Source organism: Cajanus cajan, chromosome 1 (assembly GCF_000230855.2).
Source record: "Cajanus cajan strain Asha chromosome 1, NIPB_CcT2T_4, whole genome shotgun sequence".
NCBI classification, from domain to species: Eukaryota; Viridiplantae; Streptophyta; class Magnoliopsida; order Fabales; family Fabaceae; genus Cajanus; species Cajanus cajan.
The window spans coordinates 628657-649277 of NC_138517.1; the positions used below are offsets into that span (position 1 = coordinate 628657).

General features: G+C 30.0%; 2 protein-coding genes across 2 annotated transcripts; both read left to right on the forward strand.

Moving 5' to 3' along the window:
* Nucleotides 1–3635, forward strand: LOC109803312 (sodium transporter HKT1). Its single transcript, XM_020364833.3, is given in 4 exon segments — nucleotides 1–1451; nucleotides 2851–3063; nucleotides 3206–3351; nucleotides 3354–3635. Coding segments are annotated over 4 exon segments (1410 nt in total). The 5' UTR covers nucleotides 1–528; the 3' UTR covers nucleotides 3482–3635.
* A 12002-nt stretch (nucleotides 3636–15637) lies between these two features.
* Nucleotides 15638–20231, forward strand: LOC109804593 (sodium transporter HKT1). Its single transcript, XM_020366449.3, has 3 exons — nucleotides 15638–16863; nucleotides 19393–19605; nucleotides 19748–20231. Exons 1-3 carry the CDS (start codon nucleotides 15653–15655, stop codon nucleotides 19944–19946), a joined length of 1623 nt encoding a protein of 540 aa, XP_020222038.3. The 5' UTR covers nucleotides 15638–15652; the 3' UTR covers nucleotides 19947–20231.
* Nucleotides 20232–20621: the final 390 nt, after the last annotated feature.

A 20621-nucleotide genomic window follows, 5' to 3' on the forward strand; every position in this document is an offset into this window, starting at 1 on the left:
GGGCCCGATAGTCCACCTGTTCCACCATCATAGTATGATATTGTCCGCTTTGGGCCCAAGCCCGCACGGTTTTGTTTTTGGGCTCCTTCCCAAAAGGCCTCATACTATGTGGAATGGTGGACACTTATAAACTAGCCAATGTTCCTTCATTTTACCGATGTGGGACTTGGGATGAATCCCAACAAACCTCCCCTCAGACCAAGGACCACATGTCTCGTGATCTCCTCCCCTCAAGCGATAATCCGTCACCATCTTGTACCGCCGTTAACTCTACGGGACACGCCGCCTGAACACCACAATATCAGGAAGACTTTCGACACAAGGCACCAAGTTCGAATCTCCATCGCGAGGCACAACACTGAGGGTCTTCCCGCATCAAACCCAGACGAACCGTTGGCTCTGATACCACTTGTTAGGTCCAGATAGTCCACCTGTTCCACCATCATAGTATGATATTGTCCGCTTTGGGCCCAAGCCCGCACGGTTTTGTTTTTGGGCTCCTTCCCAAAAGGCCTCATACTATGTGGAATGGTGGACACTTATAAACTAGCCAATGTTCCTTCATTTTACCGATGTGGGACTTGGGATGAATCCCAACATCTTGGTGGGGAAGTTTTCACTTCCATGCTCGACCTTTTACTTGCTAGGTATAAATTCACCCACATGAGTGTCCTAAACAGATCTAGTGCTAGCATCAATCCTTTTTCACCCACAAATGAGTCCCCAGTCAATGCCGATCGAGTTGAGCTTGGTTTAGTGTCTATTCCCCGCTCAGAATCAGAAGACCACCAACCAAGTCATAGTAATTATATTAACGTTTCAAATGATAGACTTAAGAATAAATGTCTTGGTTATCTCACTTTGGTGGTTTTAGGTTACCTTTTGCTGGTTCAATTTGTTGGATTTAGTTTGGTGTCTGTGTACATAACTTCGGTACCTAGTGCTAGACAAGTACTAAAAAACAAAGGCATTAAAATTGCAACATTTTCTTTGTTTACCGTAGTCTCCACTTTTGCTAGTTGTGGTTTTGTCCCCACCAACGAGAACATGATAATTTTCAAGAACAATTCGGGGCTTCTCCTCCTTATCCTCCCACATGTCTTTCTAGGTAACACCCTTTACCCACCGTGTTTGAGGCTTGTGATAATGCTTCTCAAAAAGGTTTCTAAAAGAGAGGAATTCTCATACTTGCTCAAGAATTCCAAGGACATGCATTTGCTCCCTGCTGTTCATTGCTGCCTCCTGGTTGCAACTGTCTTGGGTTTGAATCTCATACAATTTGTCATGTTCTGCTCCATCGAATGGAACTCCAAAATCATGGAGGGTTCCAATGTGTATCAGAAACTGGTTGCGTCAATATTTCAAGTTACAAACACCAGACACGCTGGTGAATCTGTTTTTGATCTCTCTTCAATGTCTTCAGCCATATTGCTACTATTCATTGTCATGATGTAAGTCACTACTCACTCTCTCATTTCTTTTTATTTTATAAATGAGAGATGAAAAATATATTTAATTTAATAGTATAAATAATATGACAAAATAAAGAAAAAGTATTTTGAAAACAACTATTAACTGATGTTTACAGTTTCTCTCATTATCATCTTTCTCTTTCTTATCTGTCTTTTTTTTTTTTTTTTTTTTTTTTTTAACATAAGCGGAAGAGCGTGAAAATAATGTAATAAAGAACATTAACAACATAAAATAGCTTAAAAGTAATGTAATAAATTAAGAATATTAAAAGTGTAGAAATTTGGTATCGAAAAATAAGTTAAAACACATTATTATATGGCTGCATGTTTTTTTTTTCTAATTTTTTTTTCAGTCGTTTGTTATAATATTATGCTGAAAAATTCTTGTAACAATATGCTTTTTACTATATATTTTAAATACTCTCCACATACTGTTAACCGAAATTTAATAAAAATCATAATAGTTTTTTCTAGTCTCACTTCTCAAATAATGAGTTTTTTTTTTCTTCTAATTTTATTATTTCCTATAAATTAAAAGTAATAATAAAACATGTTAAAAATAATATGTTAGAGTGAGGTTGTAATATTCCATATTCATTGAAGATTCGACTTGTGACTGTGCCACATCTTAGTCATGTTACTCGTTCCCACGTATATGGCTGTGGCACGTTACTGTTAAATATTATTATTTCAAGTGCTTGCCAAAAGTCATGATATGAATAAGTAGATAGGAAATAGAATAATGCTTTAGTTTAATATTAAACCCTATAATGATTATCATAGATATAACACAATCTCTCTCCTTTTGTTTAACCCACATTCGAATGCTTATTTGCTTGTATGTCACTTTCTTTACCGCCCTGTTTATGTTTATTAATTAATAGTAACGTTTAAATATGCTAAAGCCAATATACACATTTTCTTTATTTTTAATTGGGGCAGAATATTTAGGATCAGATAGCGATATATGTATATATATTTTTTCTTTCATGAAACGTAAATTGCAATCAGTGAGTGTTAAAATTTGCATATATTCTGTCCTCCCACTGGTCTACATCTGGAACTGGAATATTGGTTTGATTTCTCAGAAAAGAAATTCTGATATATGTTATGATTGACCGCGCACACATATATAACAGGAATAGAATTGCGTGTGAACTGTGAAGTAATGCGAATTTAAAAAATTATATTGAATTTCATAATTTTGTGAAAAACCAAAAAGTTATTCCGGATGCATCTCAAGAGATCCAACACTTGCTTGATGATAATTTGTTAACGTTACTGTCAGGAATGGAATCAACTACATATATAGAGATATATGGTAATAATTGGGTGGAGAGATTTATTTGATATAATTTTGATTTGATTTGTCTAACAGGTACCTGCCACCATACACAACATATTTACCTGTAAATAGAGAGAAGGAAAATGATGTGAAGAGAAAGGAAAAAAGCATAGTGGAGTGTGTTGTAATGTCCCAACTCTCATACTTGGTTATTTTCATTATTTTGATTTGCATAACTGAGAGCAAAAGCTTAAAAGAGGATCCCCTCAACTTTAATGTCTTGAACATCACCCTAGAAGTCATCAGGCAAGTAAATATTTATTTTACATTCAATTCGTTCGTTGCATATATATTATGTTAATACACACACACGTGTCGCACATACATGTGTACAAAAGACCAACCTTACTTTTTATGCAAATTAAGGAAAACTATATATAATGTGCAGTGCTTATGGGAATGTGGGGTTCTCAACGGGATATAGCTGCGCAAGGCAATTGAAACCAAATGGTATGTGCAAAGATTCATGGGTTGGATTTTCCGGTAGATGGAGTAACAAAGGCAAGTTCATCCTTATCTTGGTCATGTTCTTTGGGAGGCTCAAGAAATTCAACATGAAAGGTGGCAAAGCATGGAATCTCTCGTGGCATATGTAATAATAAGCTTGATTCACAATGTATGTAAAACAGAAAAAAGAGCATTCTTAAGTTTCAGGCAGCTGTGAGAAATTTAGTATCCACTCTCACCAAAAATTTATTCAGACAGTGAAAAAGCTAACACAGAGATGTTTTCCCCATGGGGCTGAAATCTAAGCATGACTGATAGACCCTTGAGGACAATATCAGTTTAATGCTAATAGTATTTGGTGATTTTTTTTAATATCCGTGAAGACTAATAAGTAACATTTGGTGAAGAATTTTGAAGTCCAAAGTCGGGGCAACAGCAAAAAATGCCAAAATGAGTAGAGAGATTGCTTGATCCGAACCAAGCAATCCTATCTAGTGAGTGGTGGTGATTGTGTGTACATGTGCGATAAACGAGTAAACAAATCTGCCCTTTTTTAACAACTCATTTGCCCCAATTATTACTTTTGCAAATTAGATAAAATTTGAATCCCAATTCAATTGTGTCCTGTACACGTGCTAAAATCTAAACAAAATAGTCTGGAGAGGTGTTGCATTGGAAATCACAAATTGGAAGTTACAAAAATTTGACAGTTTAGTGATACAGAATGGTTTAATCCATTCCTTTATCGCAAAACAAAAATACAGGAAAAAAATTGTAATTGGTCACTAAAATTTGATCGTCATCATAATCATAACAATAACAAGAGTATTTGGCAATTGATCACCATACCTATGGTGATTTTTTTTTGAGGCGTCTAACGATTTGGTCGAAGAAAAGGACGTGGCAATGGAAAACGAGAACAGCTTTGCTTTACCTCGGATATGTCGAAGAGATCCATAAAAACAGGCAAGTTGACAAATCAGGCATGAACCCACTTAACCGCGCAATCGCACCAACAATTTCTTCATATCACCAATGTACGCAACAAACAAAGTCAAAAAGTCTATTAAAGATATAATAAGAAAATTATATATAACGATTTGACTGACCATAACACTTGCTATGATTCATTTACTACATATTAGAAAAATAAACATGTATTAGACTGAGGATTTATCGTCCAGCTAATAAATAATATCATGTACATGTACTATATACAAAATATAATATTAAGTATAAAATAAACTTAAGTGGATGGGTGTTTATTTAAGGTCTAACTACATCAGAGTAAACTTCAACAAAATTTAGTTATCTTTGGCGTGATTTGGTCTTGTAACACCTTTTTCTAATTTTTTTCTAAAATTTTAGAGTTATGAATTTATAAAATTCATTTCTCAAAATTCGTTTTATATACTTTACTCTTCTCTGGACTCATGCTACTATACCAATAACTTACATAAGATACTCTTCCTTCACTCATAGGAATGAGAAATATGTTAAATGTGAAAATTTAATAAAACATACTCCTGAACACAAATTTTTTTCATAACCTTATAACAAACATGATAATAAATATTTTTACATTCATATTCTCAAGAATAGGAAAAAATTACTTAAAATAGATACTTTAAAAGCCTGTTTAGTTCAAATGAGGGGAAGAGCAGAAAATTTTTTAATGAAAGGGAATGGAAAGTAATAGATGAGATGAAGGAATGAGTTACAAATTTTGTTTAGTTTAGGGTAGGAAAATATAAATAAAAATATTTTAGACATTATACTACAAATATTTTAAAATTTCTCTCTCTTCCAATTCCCCTCAATATTGTAGAGGGACTAAAATTGGGTTAAAATTTTTTGCTTCCCATCTTAATTTCTTAAAATTTTAATCAAATAAAACAAATTTAAAACAATCTATTTCTTCCCTCTTCATTTCTCTCCGATCAAACACCACGTAAAACAAATGCCTCCTAAATATAACTAAACTTTTGCCCAATATATTGATGTGTCATTACATATTAACTAAATCATATATATATATATATATATATATATATATATAATATCTATTTATTTTAAGAATAAGTCTACCTAAATCCTAAATTCTAAGTCTACTTTTCAGTAATTTATATTTTACATCAAATTCCAATGATCCAACTGTTGAATTTAAAGTTTTTAATGCATATATCAAGTTTGCAAATATTAAAAAAAATTTGAAAATTATTTGATACTTCATTTCATTAATTCAAATTGATGGATAATCATAAAATCATTTTATACATTGATTTTAATTAATGAAAAAAACTATCAAATGATTTTCAATTTTTTTAAAAAAAAATTTACAGATTTAATCTATGCATTAAGAACTTTAAATTCAACGATTGGATAATTAAAATTTGATGTAAAACATGAGTTATTGAACATAGTAAACAGATCCCTCCTTATATATATATATATATATATATATATAAATAAATAAAAGGAGAGATTCGTTTACTCTAAGAATAAGTCTATATAGATTTATTACATTCAATAATTCATATTTTACATCAAATTTTAACGATCCAATAATTGAATTTGAAATTCTTAAAACATAAATTAAGTATACAAAATTTTAAAAACTTTGAAGCTCATTTACTTATTAGATTGTTAAAATTTGATATAAAACGTGAGTTATAAAATAGATTTATTCCTAAAATAAATTAATCCCTCCTTAAAAAAAATATTATCGAAAACAAGTGCTATTTCTATATTTATCACGACTTTTCTTGACTTTATTTATATGAGAAACGTCTATAATGCACGATGCATATCAAACATGAGAAGTTATTATATATTATCCTTTTAAAGGAATTGGGAGAGGTTCCGAATTCTCTATAAAGCCAGTTTCTTTTAAAAGAACAAAAATACAAAGATTTTGTGATCATATACTGTACCGGAGAGACCGTATCGGTCACGTGGGTCAACACGTGCCATTTCGTCAGACACTCATGCATAGTAAGTCACGTACAAGCATTACTATCAACGTCGGCTCGGCATGAGGTCGAGAGCCGACATCAGTCTGGTTAATGCCAATATGGACCATCATCACTCATCGAGTCGGCTCGGTCAAGTACCGTTCCGACATAGGTCAACCGGAAGTATACAAGTTGCAGAATACAGACTAGCCGGCTCGGTCATTTGCCGTTCCGACTAGTATTGAATAGTCGGCTCGGCCTCTTGCCGAAGGGTTAAACAAGTTATAACAGTAATCACAATTAAGAAAGGTAAGTACATGATTAAAGCCTAACAACCAATTAGTACGGTATTACCTAATTTGGAAAATATCTGAGAGGGCCCATCACTCTCAGGCCCATGTCAGATACTATAAATAGGTCATACATAACAAGGTATGTCACTGTTCATTATTTTACCCTAGATATTGTGCGTATACTAACTTGAGCGTCGGAGTGCCTTTTGCAGGTACCTCCCCCCTCTTTGGAAGACGGTTGGAGCTCTCATTCGGTCCACTCTCACCCAGAAGAACAAGAGTGTACCCTTAGACAGGTACATATACTGTACATGTCACTTTCTTTTGTCAAATTAGATGTGTTTTTACATGTTAAGAGTAGCGGTGAAAATTAGGTTAGATAAAGTTAAGTGGAGTTTACTCTGACCTGTTTTAATCATTTTTTAAGGTTGAAATCTAATTTATTAGTGTTGGTGTTCACTTAAAAAAATTCGAAGTGTTGGATAACTTAAACTTTTTTTTTAAGTTGGCTAAATTTCAATCTCAATGTAAGACCGTTTTACTCAATAAAAACTTAAAATTAAAAAACTTTTATGTGATCAAATTTTAAGAATTTTAAATTAAGGGAAATTCAAGTTAGATAGCCAATTCAAAACAACTAATGTTGACAAGATTTCAATTTTGTTAATTTGCACTTCTTTTTTACTTTGGATTTTTTCTCGTGTCAAGTATAATAATTATAGATAATAATTTTTTTTCTTCTAAATACTTAATGTAATTATATACTTAAATTTCAAAATAGAAATTAGTGATTAAGTTGAATCATGTAACTGGTGGATGTTTGAAATTGTATAAATATATCATATTATATATATATATATATATATATTATATAAATAAAAGCAAGTCTATTTAAATTTAATTCACTCAATAATTTATGTTTTATATTAAATTTTAACAATCTAACCGTTAAATTAAAAGTTATTAATGCATAGATCAAGTTTAATAATTGCCTAAAAAAAAGAAGATAAAGTTTAATTCTTTTTTTAAATTTGAAAACTATTTGATATTTTGTTTCATTAATTCAAATTAATGTATAAAACATTTTTATGATTATCTGTCAACTTAAATTAATAAAAAAGATTATCAAATAGTTTTTAAATTTTTTAAAAATTTACAAACTTGATTTATGCATTAAATTTGTTTAATTTAATAGTTTAATTATTAAAATTTAATGTAAAACATGAGTTATTCAGTGGAATAAGTTTTGGTAGTCTTATTCTTGAAGTATGTGGAATCTTCTTTTCTCTCTCTCTCTCCTTTCTCTCTCTCTCTCTCTCTCTCTCTCTCTCTCTCTCTCTCTCCCTATATATATATATATATATATATATATATATATATATATGAGGAGGGATCCGTTTATTCTAGAAGTAAGTCTATTTGAACTCAATTCATTCAATAACTCATGTTCTACATCAAATTTCAACGATCTAACTGTTGAATTTAAAGTTCTTAATGCATAGATCAAATCTGCAAATTTTTAGAAAATTTGATAATCATTTGATATTTCATTTCTTTAATTCAAATTGATGGATAATCATAAAATTATTTTATACATTGATTTGAAGTAATGAAATGAAGTATCAAATGATTTTTAAATTGTCTAAAAGTTTGTAGATTTGATCTATGTATTAAACACTTTAAATTCAACGGTTGGATTGTTGATATTTGATGTAGAATATGAGTTACTGAACAAAGTAAGTTTAGATAGATTTACTCTTGGAGTAAATGGATCTCTCCTCTATATATATGACGTGCACACACTTATCCTACTTAAAGCAACATTTAAAATATCAAAATGCTAGCTAATACATGAATTCGTAATGACCCATCCTGATCGCCACACTAAATAAAATCATTACTACTAGCAGTAGAAACTAGCCTACCAGAACATTCAAAATTAAATGAGAGAACGTGTCATGCATGTATGTAGAACATGAATATAATAGTACACCTATACTAATATAGATAAGATATATACACATGTATACAATAACTTTAAAATAATCCTATGTCCTAGTTAGCCCATTGACCATCCTCAAAGAACCACGCAACATTTCCAAGTACTTGATTAACAGTTGTAGCCCTCAATCTCCTACCTTACTCAATCACTAATTAAAGACCTGAAAGAGACTCAAGCATCTCAAAAGCCCACTCCAAGAGATACTACACCTACTTGAGGAGGGTTTTTCAATAGTGACCTACTCGAGCACCACTCAAAATACCCTATGTGAGATCTTCAATTTTCAATAACAATTTTCTCTCCTTAAGTCCTAAGTTAGCCAACATGCCTCAATTCCATATCACATTCTCAGCATCCACACCTCACCATACATTATCTATATGCATCACATCCAGTCAATACATATAGAGATCAACAACAACGTTATCCATATATGGCTTATCAATGTTCTCCAAAATCATACAACATACATATACTCATCATTATTCAACACCATACAAACATTTGCAAATTTCATATCCAATCAACATATGTAGAACCATTATCATACACCATACAACATGTAATAAAACTCAAAACATATCTATTCATGTTCATTATACAACATGTATCAACATACAACTTTTTAGAATCAACTATCATATAATGGAAACCTTCACATAAAACAACATAGGGAGTTCTACTACTCCAACAAAACTCATCTTTATCTCATATGAAAGATAAAAAAGTTATCTACAACTCTTATGAAGACTTCAGGTTCTAACTCCATCATTTATTATATTGAAAGTCACAAAAACCACAACAGTTGGCCTAAATGCTTAGAGTTTGACCTTTACTCACTAAAAAGGTCATAAGTGGAGTTCTAGACCTTCTTTTTAGGTGATCTAAAGCCATTGGAAAGCTAACATTCAAGGCTACAACTTTTATGAAGATCATAAAAGAAAATTCAATCATATACTTGCTTAAATGAGTTAATCTTTTGCTTAAGCAAGGTTAGCTTGCTCAGAGCAATCAACAACTCGCTTGGAGCGATCAAAATTTGCTTAGAGCACTCGAAAACTCACTCTAAGTGACTCAAGTCAGAGAGCATCTTTGAGCAACCACCTAGGTTTGCTTGGAGCAACCAACAACTTGCTCTAAGCGACCAAAATTTGCTCAAAGAGACTCAAGTTAGAGAACATCTCTAAACAACTATCCAGGCTCGCTTGGAGAAACCAACAACTCGCTCTATGTGACCAAAACTCACTTGGAGTGACCAAAATTTGCTCTATGCAACCCAAGTCAAAGAGTATCTTTGAACAACAACCAAGGCTTGCTTGGACCGATCCCCATGGATGCTCTAAGAGACCAAACCCAAAAAAATATGCAAATTCGAAGCTCAAGAACATCAACCCAACAACATACTTCAATAATCCAAAAATTCACCCAACCCATGCATCAATTCATGCATGCAACTCAATTGTTCATACATATGCCTTCCCAACAACTTAGTTTGCCCCAAAACCACCACATACAACTATAAAATCTATCAAGATCATCAAAATCATCTTAACCACCTCAAGAACAACCAAAACCCCACCAACAGAACCTTCAAATTTGCAAATCCTCTAATTCATGCAACAATTGATAACCTCACTCACATATAACACAACAAGTCAATCAACCATTGATCCTAATTTCCCTTACCTCAGAACTCCAACCACCTTGAATGAAGAGAAAAGGGAGAATAAGGAAGAATGAGCAACCCCATGAAAAACTTTACACTCGCACAATCCTTAACTCCAACAACTTCGAATCACCACCTCAAGGGTTAAAAGGACCTCTCACACCTCTGGGAAATCTAGAAGGAGGAAGAAGAAATCAGAAATCTCCAAGACTCATCTTTCTCTTGTTTATCTCTCTAGAAACATGAAGAAGAAGCTTAGAAATTCATTCTAAAAAGAAACTATTTATACTTTTCTCTCTTAAGTTTAATTGGATCTTTAACTAGAGACCTTCCGCTCTTAGAGTTACTTTACAATTTTCAAGTACCTGAAAATCAATTGGTCAACTTGTAATGTGACAAAATTAATCTATAGACAAAGTACTAATTGGTCAACTTGTAATGTAATAAAATTAATCTATGGACAAAGTACTAATATATATAAAGCATGCATGAATATAAATTAATCTATGTTTAAATGAATAAATCCGTAATATAAATAAAGAGCTCTGAGTTAATAAAAATTGAGAAGTTTGATTCAAGAAAAAGGATTATTATTAGTATTTTTGTGTTTTGTTAAAAAATTTAAAACTGATCATCAACTGAGAAACGATGGGAACACAATTTACAGAGGCTTATTAGGTTGACAGAATGGACCAAAAAGTTAGTCAGTTAAAAATTAAAATATCAAAATGCTAGCTGTCTTACCACTTTTTGTGGTTGTTGGTAGATATTATTCCCTACAAAGCAATATGAAATGTCCTTGAAGCAAATAAAGGCAACATTATATATATATATATTTTTTTAGGTTCGTAGGCAACATTATATTTAAAGTTGTATTATTTTTATTTACCCTTTATGATAAAAAAAATGATAAATTAATGTGATAGCAATGTGATAAGAAAGAAAGAAAGGGATAAAAATTTAAAAAGAAAATGATCATGAAATTGGAATAGAAGAAAAAGTGAATATATAAATACGTACAATAACCCTTTACTATTTTTCTCTTCTTTTTCTGTATCTCTTTTAGCTTTTAAAAGCACTACAACAAAATATACTTTTAGTGGCATTTAATATAATTTTTAGTGGCAATAAAAATTGTTACAAGATCTTTTACCGGCATTTTCACATTAGTCATTGTATGCAGTGTCGCTAAAGCATTTAGCGGCAATTATTCAAAATGCCGGTAAAAACCCTTATAATGGTCGAAAAAAAGTGTATATCTTTTTGTGACATTTTTTACTTTCTAGTCGATGTGGGACTTGTAAGATACTTTCTAGTTGATGTGGGACTTGTAAGATGAGTACAAATAAATAATTACTTTATCTCTAGTTGATGTGAGACTTGTAAGATGAGAGTTGTCTTTTTACTTATATATTCTTTTTAATTATCTTATTTCTAGTTGATGTGAGACTTTAAGATGAAGGTTATCTTCTAATTATATATATATAATTATTTTCTTATCAATAGTCGACCCTCTTAAGTTTAAGGATTATTGAGTTTGATAATAGTGAGTAATCTCATACTAATTTAGAATAATAAGGTCTAACTCAATCCTACATAACAAACTTGTAAGGTGAGAGTTATTATTCATTTATATACTCTTTAATTATTTTATTTCTAGTCGACGTGGGACTAAAGTTTTTCTTAATAAATAATTGTCGCTAATAGTAAATTTTGGTGTGATATAAATATATTTTTAGTGACCATTATATATTAGTCACTAATACTTTTATTAAATAATAAAACAAAGACAATTAATTTATTGCCGGTAAATAATTGTCGGTAAAAATAAATTTTGTTGTAGTGAAGAATGTATAAAAAAAAAATATACAAATGATCTAATCACTCTTTTATTTATTCGTGTGACATCAAATATTTTAATTTAAAGTGTTTCGATATTCAATAACATTTTACTTGATTTTTTTTTTACCTATAAAAACCAAATTCAACACCAAAATACTTACAATAATTTATACCCCGCCGAAGCAACCTAGCTACTTGTATTGACTTCGACTATGACGATTAAACTCAAAAATACGTATTTAATAGCTTAAAGAATTCATTTTTAATATTATGATTTAAAAAATGTATTTAAAATATATTTTGATAAAAAGTTGTTAGATCAAAATGTTCAATATTTATACTCTTAACTAAATATTGGAACTTGATCTCTATTTTAAGTATAGAGACGGAATATATTTTATTGTTATAAAAGTGGATCCAGTTTTTGATAGTTATTTATTTATTTATTTATTTATATTGAAAATGAATTAAAATTAAGATGGATAAAGTGGCGGAGGAATTGTTGTGACCAGTGAGACCACAAAGTGATGAAAAATTACGTAGCATCCACAATTAATAGAGGTGTATTAATTTGTGGTGGTATGGTGCACACATGCTCATAGTGGAAGATAGTGGGGGACATTGCACAAATTGCTTCTTTGATAATGAACTATCACGTTGGGGAATCGTTCACTTCACTTTTCACCAGTCAACCAGTTTTTTGGAAGAATAATTTTATTTTCTCGTAAATTTTTTTATAATTTATTTTGTTATCATTCTCAATCATGCGTATTATCCTTTTCATCACGTATTTTTCCTCCTTTATATGTGAAAAGTGTCATCATTAAAAAGAGAAACAAGATATTATTTTTAAAAAACTTTTAACTCACCAAATTCCATTTGAAGCTAATAGCTAGATAGGTGCTATTCCGTAAGTGGTATGCAATATATATTTATTTCGACACTGAACATGTAACTGGTTTATTACAATTTGAATGTTCACATCAGGCGAAGGTATGGTGGAGTATAATGTGAAAATATGCGACAGGTTATTTAGGATAAGTCAATAAATATTTATCAAATAATAACTACCCTCGTCCTATATATCTACCCCCTAAATATGGGAGTTGCTATGGCACCCTCAAAAATAGAGGGTTTCAATACATTTTTTTTATATAAATTCATAAAATATTTTAAAAAAACTAATTTAATTATAAAATGAATAATCTAAATTATACTTATAAAATAAAAAGTAAGATAAAATTATAGAAATTAAAACTATAAGACTTTAATAATATTATAAAATATTAAAAAAGAAAAAAATTAATAAATAGTAAAAATAAAAAATTATTAAAATTACAATATAAAAATTCTAAAATTTAAGACAAAAAGACAAAAAAAAATATACTTAAAAAATTATTAAAATTAAAATATAGAAATTCAAAATTTTTAAATAAAAAGATAAAAATATACTTAAAAAATTATTAAAATTAAACTATTTAAATATAAAATAATATTATTACAAATAAACTGGAATATATAAAATAAAAATAAAATAACTAAATAATTTAAAAATTAAAAGAATAAAATATTATAAATATTATTTAAATAAATTATTAAAAATATAAAATATAAAAAAACTGTACCGGTACCCTCTCAAATAAGATGGGTACCGTAGAATTTCTCCCTAAATATAGTTATATACGACGTGTCGTCACAGCCACAAAAGACATGGATGGTAAATTCAATCCCTTGCGTAGGTAGATTTTTTTTAATCACATTTAATGCTTAAATTAAAATATACTTGTCGTTGGAAATAATATCTTCATCGATTTAATTTAACCATCCTATATATTCAAAAGAGAAAAATATTAGAGATGTAATTTCCTATTATAATATGTCAACCATTAGGGATAATATCCACAAACTCTTGGATTTTAATTTTGTTGTTTTCATTATACGCGTAAAAAAAAAAGGAAAAAAGATATATGGGAGAAATTTATTTGGTGTCAATCTTCTCGTGGCTTATCGTAAACAACAAGGAATTGATGAGGTAGAGAGAATACAAAAGTGACTTTAGGCTTGTTTGTTTAAATAGAAGTTGAGTAAGAGGAGAAAGTAATTTTAATTAAGTTGTTTGTTTAAGAAAAAGAAATAGAAAAAGAAGAAAAAAAATAAAGTATGCGTTTTAATTTCAAAATAAAGTTTCTTCTTATGAGAAGTAAATTCAGAAATGGGTGAAAAACGGATTAAGCGAGACTAATTACTAAAAATTTCAACTTTAATTTTATTATTTGTTGACTATTTTACATGAAAACTCATTTTCTTTTTCTTCATCTTTCTATCGAGTAAACACCTAATTTGATCATTAAAAGATGGTAGAGATAATTGATAGGTCTTTGAAAGATTTTTTGTGATATTTGAATCCCTAGATTTTAATTTTGTTATGTAAGTTAATCGTTTTGTTATACTTAATTTCTAACTCTGATTAATTTCTTAATCAGTCAGTACCTAAGTATTAAGTTGACACTTATTCTCTTTGTCAATCGACTATTCTTTTTCTTAATCACCTAATATAGACCATAATGCAAGGTTTTCGTACTCTCTAATAAGTAATGAACAAATTTTCATGTTTAAATATTTTGGCCATGGGTGCTTTACTTAAAATGGAATATTGATGTTGAGTTTTGTAGGATTTCCTATTGTTGAATTTTTCTATGTTAGTTATTATTAATTTCTTTGTTTATTATGATTATGGATTTAAGATTATAAACTCTAAATTATTAAATTTGGAATTTAGTAAAATGAGTAGTCATTATAAAAAATTTCAAGCAAGAATGCACCAATCGAATATAAGTACTTCTAAGAAATAAGGAAATACTTAATAGTAATAGTCCTATTTGTTACCGTAGAAACAAGGCTATGTGAGAGTTTTACAAACAACCAAAAATCAAGGAAATTTATTTTACTTGTCCTATGTCAAGGGTATGACAATTATATTATTAATATTTATATTTTTTTTTCTTTTTGTTATCTTTTAATTATCTAACATTCGGGTTGTTTTCTTTCATTAAATTTTCACTTGTTCCGCACATATCAGTTTTGCAAGTGAAATAAAATATTAGAATGAAAATGAGTGAAAAGAAAAAGTTATTCAAACATTTCTTTAGTTATTTTTAAATTAAATTAAAAATTAAACCTTACTTTATTATATATCTAATTCTATTTAGTTATGTTAATTCTTAAATTTGGAAAGTAATAGATTCCTAAATTTACCATTTTAATCCTTAAATGTAGTCATTATCTTTTATCTCGTACTTATTTCTATAGTAACAAGGCAAAATGCATGGATGGATTGGTAAATTCAACCGCGCGTATGCTTGGGCGGTAAGTAATGGCACTCAATCTTTGGTCATAAATGTCATTTACCATCTCATTTGACAAAACATATAACTGTTATAGTAGTGTAGTACTTGCATTACCAAGTGAGAGTTTCTTAGTGTGTTAGATCTTATTTTTCAACTCTAATTCTAATCGAGAATACTACTATTTAGTCACTAAGCTACTAGTTTTTTAAAATATTTTTCTAACGAATATTGTTAATGCATAATGTTTATGTTCCTCCTTTTGCATAACCTATTATAGGCTTACAATGAGGCAATCGAGAGCCCACATGAACAGATTTTCTATTGCTATAAATGACTCCCATTTGACGTACATCAAGACCAAGTTCCAATTACATACAATCATGAACGTGTTCACTAAAAAACAACACCGTTTTTGTTGTTTTTTCACACACCGCCTCAGATTCTTGCCTCGTTTTGTAGCCTTCCATTTCCACCCCTTCTTTCTTCAACTTTGTTATTTCCTCATCCTTTCTATGCTTGGTTACTTCTCTCTCAAGCTCTCAAAGCCAAGGACCCGTGTTAGACCAAATGACTTGGACCTCTTTTTCACATCTGTTTCTGCTTCCACAGTTTCTAGCATGGTTGCCGTTGAGATGGAGGTTTTCTCCAATTCTCAACTCATTCTCCTCACCCTTCTCATGTTTCTTGGCGGGGAAGTTTTCACTTCCATGCTAGACCTTGTACTTGCTAGGTATAAAGTTACCACCAATCCTTTTTCACCCACAAGCAAGACCGGTACCCCATTTAAAGCCAACCAAGTTGAGCTTGGTTTAGTAACTATTCCTCATTCAGAATCAGAAAACCACAAACCAAGTGATAGTGATAAACTTAAGTATAACTCTCTTATTTATCTTACTTTTGTGGTTTTAGGTTACCTTATAGTGGTTCAATTTGTTGGCTTTAGTTTGGTATCTTTGTACATAAGTTTGGTACCAAGTGCAAGACAAGTACTGAAAAACAAAGGCATTAAGATTGTAACATTTTCTTTGTTTACCATAGTCTCCACTTTTGCTAGTTGTGGTTTTATCCCCACCAACGAGAACATGATGGTTTTCAAGAACAATTCGGGGCTTCTCCTCCTTCTCCTCCCACACGTCCTTCTAGGTAACACCCTTTACCCACCGTGTTTGAGGCTTGTGATAATGCTTCTGAAAAAGGTTACCAGAAGAGAAGAGTATTCGTACTTGCTCAAGAATTTCAAAGACATGGGGTATGATCATATGCTCTCTGCTCTTCATTGTTGCCTCCTGGTAGCTACTGTCTTGGGTTTGAATGTTGTACAATTTGTGATGCTGTGCTACATGGAGTGGAACTCCAACATCATGGAGGGTTTGAATGTGTATCAGAAACTGGTTGCGTCGTTATTTCAAGTTACTAACGCCAGACACTCTGGTGAATCTGTTTTTGATCTCTCTTCCATCTCTTCAGCCATATTGGTACTCTTCATTGTCATGATGTAAGTCACCACTCTCTCTCTCTCTCTCTTTCTCTCAGTATCATCCAAGCTAGCGATTCATACCATGAAGTAAATAATTCATATCTGTTAAGATGTAATTATAATTAACTAATCAATTCAAAGTGACAAATATTTCATTAATATCTATAATCTACCATATCTTTTTTATTTCTGTCTTCTATGTGGTATTAGTTATCATACTTAACTGGTTATCATACTTGAGTGTCAATTTTATACATCATTTTTTATTGAAAATATTCATTTCAAATGAGTCAATGCTATTCTCACTGATAAGAAAAGTTAAAATATATAAATAATATGATAAAAAAAAAAACATTAATTTGAATATGTGGACACAAGATACCGCAGTATACATACAATTTTCTCAAGTAGATGATATTTGAATGAACAATTTATTAACAAGAGAATGAATGAATATATTACATTTTAGTGGTAAATCTTATTGGTGTTTGTTACATAATTTATTAAACACACCCTTGTATTTGGAAAGAACTTCTATTATTTTGATTAAATTAATAAATATTTTATCAAACATACACTTTTTGTTTGGAAAGCACTAATTCCTTCGTGCAAAATAAAATCTAGTGTCAAACCCACTATATTAGGTTAATGGTAAAAAAATATTAGATAGTTTAACACCACTATGATTAATCTTTATGTGACACATGTTAAAATTTATCAATTTTTGAAAGAAAAATTTATAATGATATATACCTAATTACATGCTATATGAAAATTAATGAGAACCATGATAGTCTCATACTATCTTATAATTTTTCTAATAGTGAGAATTTAAATAATTTACATGAAATACTAGTTCAAGTTTGATGTATGTGTATATAAGTTTCATTATTTTATGGAATAAAATACTCAAATTACTCTATAAATTTGAAAGACGTTATCACATTATATAAATATATATATTCAAGATAAAAAAATGACAAGTAAATAATTAAATTTAAAGGATTATTTAACATTCTAAGAGCTTATTTACCAATTTATTAATTTTAAGAATTAATATGACAAGTCTTTAAAAATTAGAGACGGAAATGATTGTTTAATTTTAGAGAAATTCTATGGTACCCATCTCATTTAAGAGGGTATCGGTACAGTTTTTTATATTTTATATTTTTAGTAATTTATTTAAATAATATTTATAATATTTTATCCTTTCAATTTTTAAATTATTTAGTCATTTTATTTTTATTTTATATATTCTAATTTATTTGTAATAATATTATTATATATTTAAATAGTTTAATTTTAATAATTTTTTAAGTATATTTTTATCTTTTCACTTAAAATTTTTGAATTTCTATATTTTAATTTTAATAACTTTTTAAGTATATTTTTTGTCTTTTTGTCTTAAATTTTTGAATTTCTATATTATAATTTTAATAACTTTTTATTTCTACTATTTATTAATTTTTTTCTTTTTCTTTAATATTTTATAATATTATTGAAAACTTATAATTTTAATCTCTATAATTTTATCTTACTTTTTATTTTATAAGTATAATTTAGATTATTTATTTTATAATTAAATTAATTTTTTTAAAAAAAAATTATGAGTTTACATAGAAAAATGTATTGAAACTCTTCCATCTTTGAGGGTATCGTAGCAACTCCCTTAATTTTATTTTTTATTAAAATATTGTATATGATATTGAATATAATAGTTTTTATTTTTATTTTTATTTCATGTATAGGCATTTTAAAGTAATTCTAAAATAAAAAATATATATTATCCTAGTTTAATTTTGATGAATTGATTTTCCCAACAGCACGTAACATTCCCTAGTTGACATCGATTGCATTGCATGATTGGACACATGCAACAAAATATTGTGATCAGTAGCTGTACCTTTCCACCCAGTTTGCCTATTGCGGCCAAGGGCCTGCAATGGTGGGACGCGTAAAGAATCGATCTGCTAATGAATCAAGTTATTGGTGTTAGTCACATATCTCTAGATGTATACTTCATTCCATTCCTGACAGTAACGTTAAACAAATTATTATCAAGCACGTGTTGGATCTCTTAAGATGCATCCCAAATAACTTTGTTTTTTTACAAAATTATAAAATTCAAGACAATTTTTTAAATTCATATTATTTCACGCACAATCATATCTCAGAATTCCTTTTCTGAGAAAAAATCAATGGATATATATTCCAGTTCCATATATATGTCAGTGGGAGGATAGAATATATGCAAACACTCACTTATATATTGCAATTTACGTTTCATAGCAATAAAAATAAAATAAAAATAAATTATACATAGATATCTCTGTTCCTAAAGGTTCTGCTCCAACTGGTAATAATGAAGAAAATATATATTCGCTAACAAGATTTGAACGCTATATATACAAGCAGTAAAGCAAGTGTGGAAGCTTGTTGAGAGCAATTAATTAAACGGTGAATTAATGAAGTAGATATATAGAGATTATGGTGATAATTGGGTGGAGAGATTTATTTGATATAATTTTGATTTGATTTGTCTAACAGGTACCTGCCACCATACACAACATATTTACCTGTAAATAGAGAGAAGGAAAATGATGTGAAGAGAAAGGAAAAAAGCATAGTGGAGTGTGTTGTAATGTCCCAACTCTCATACTTGGTTATTTTCATTATTTTGATTTGCATAACTGAGAGCAAAAGCTTAAAAGAGGATCCCCTCAACTTTAATGTCTTGAACATCACCCTAGAAGTCATCAGGCAAGTAAATATTTATTTTACATTCAATTCGTTCGTTGCATATATATTCTGTTAATACACACACACGTGTCGCACATACATGTGTACAAAAGACCAACCTTACTTTTTATGCAAATTAAGGAAAACTATATATAATGTGCAGTGCTTATGGGAATGTGGGGTTCTCAACGGGATATAGCTGCGCAAGGCAATTGAAACCAAATGGTATGTGCAAAGATTCATGGGTTGGATTTTCCGGTAGATGGAGTAACAAAGGCAAGTTCATCCTTATCTTGGTCATGTTCTTTGGGAGGCTCAAGAAATTCAACATGAAAGGTGGCAAAGCATGGAATCTCTCATAGCACTTAGATATATATACTTAACAGCACCCCTGCTGCAACCACTATGCACTTGCATTGCATCTGCATGTATGGATATATTATGAGAGATTTAGAACTTTTACCATCACAAAAAGGTTTGGATTGTATGATCCGGATTAGAACAATCTCAATCAATTTTCATTTTTTCGTAAAATAGTCGAGTTTAAAAATTTCTTGTAAATTAAAAACTTCCTATGTTATTTGTGTGTATTAGTTTGAACTAATTAATATAAATTAATGGTAGTATACAACTATATGTTATAATTTCTTGGCAAAACACCTAATTTGGTCCTTTATAATAATTAATAGTTTCAATTTCGTCTCTCAATAATTTTTTTGTTTCAATTTAGTCTCCAATAATTTAAAAAATGTCAATGTGGGACTTTCTGTCCAAATTTCACAAACGGCGTTAAATGTGATGACGTCAATGTCACGTAGATGCATAGGTAGCATGCCTCCTCTCCCCCTTCTTTAATGATCTGGAACGGCCCGTTCTGAAACTAGAACGGCCCGTTCCTCTTGCATTCCTTGTGTGTTAATTTTACATCTGGAACGGGCTGTTATAGATTAAAAAAAACACACAAAGAATGCAAGCGGAACGGGTCGTTCTGGTTTCAGAATGGGTCGTTCCAGATCCAAGGATTGTTCTTGAATATC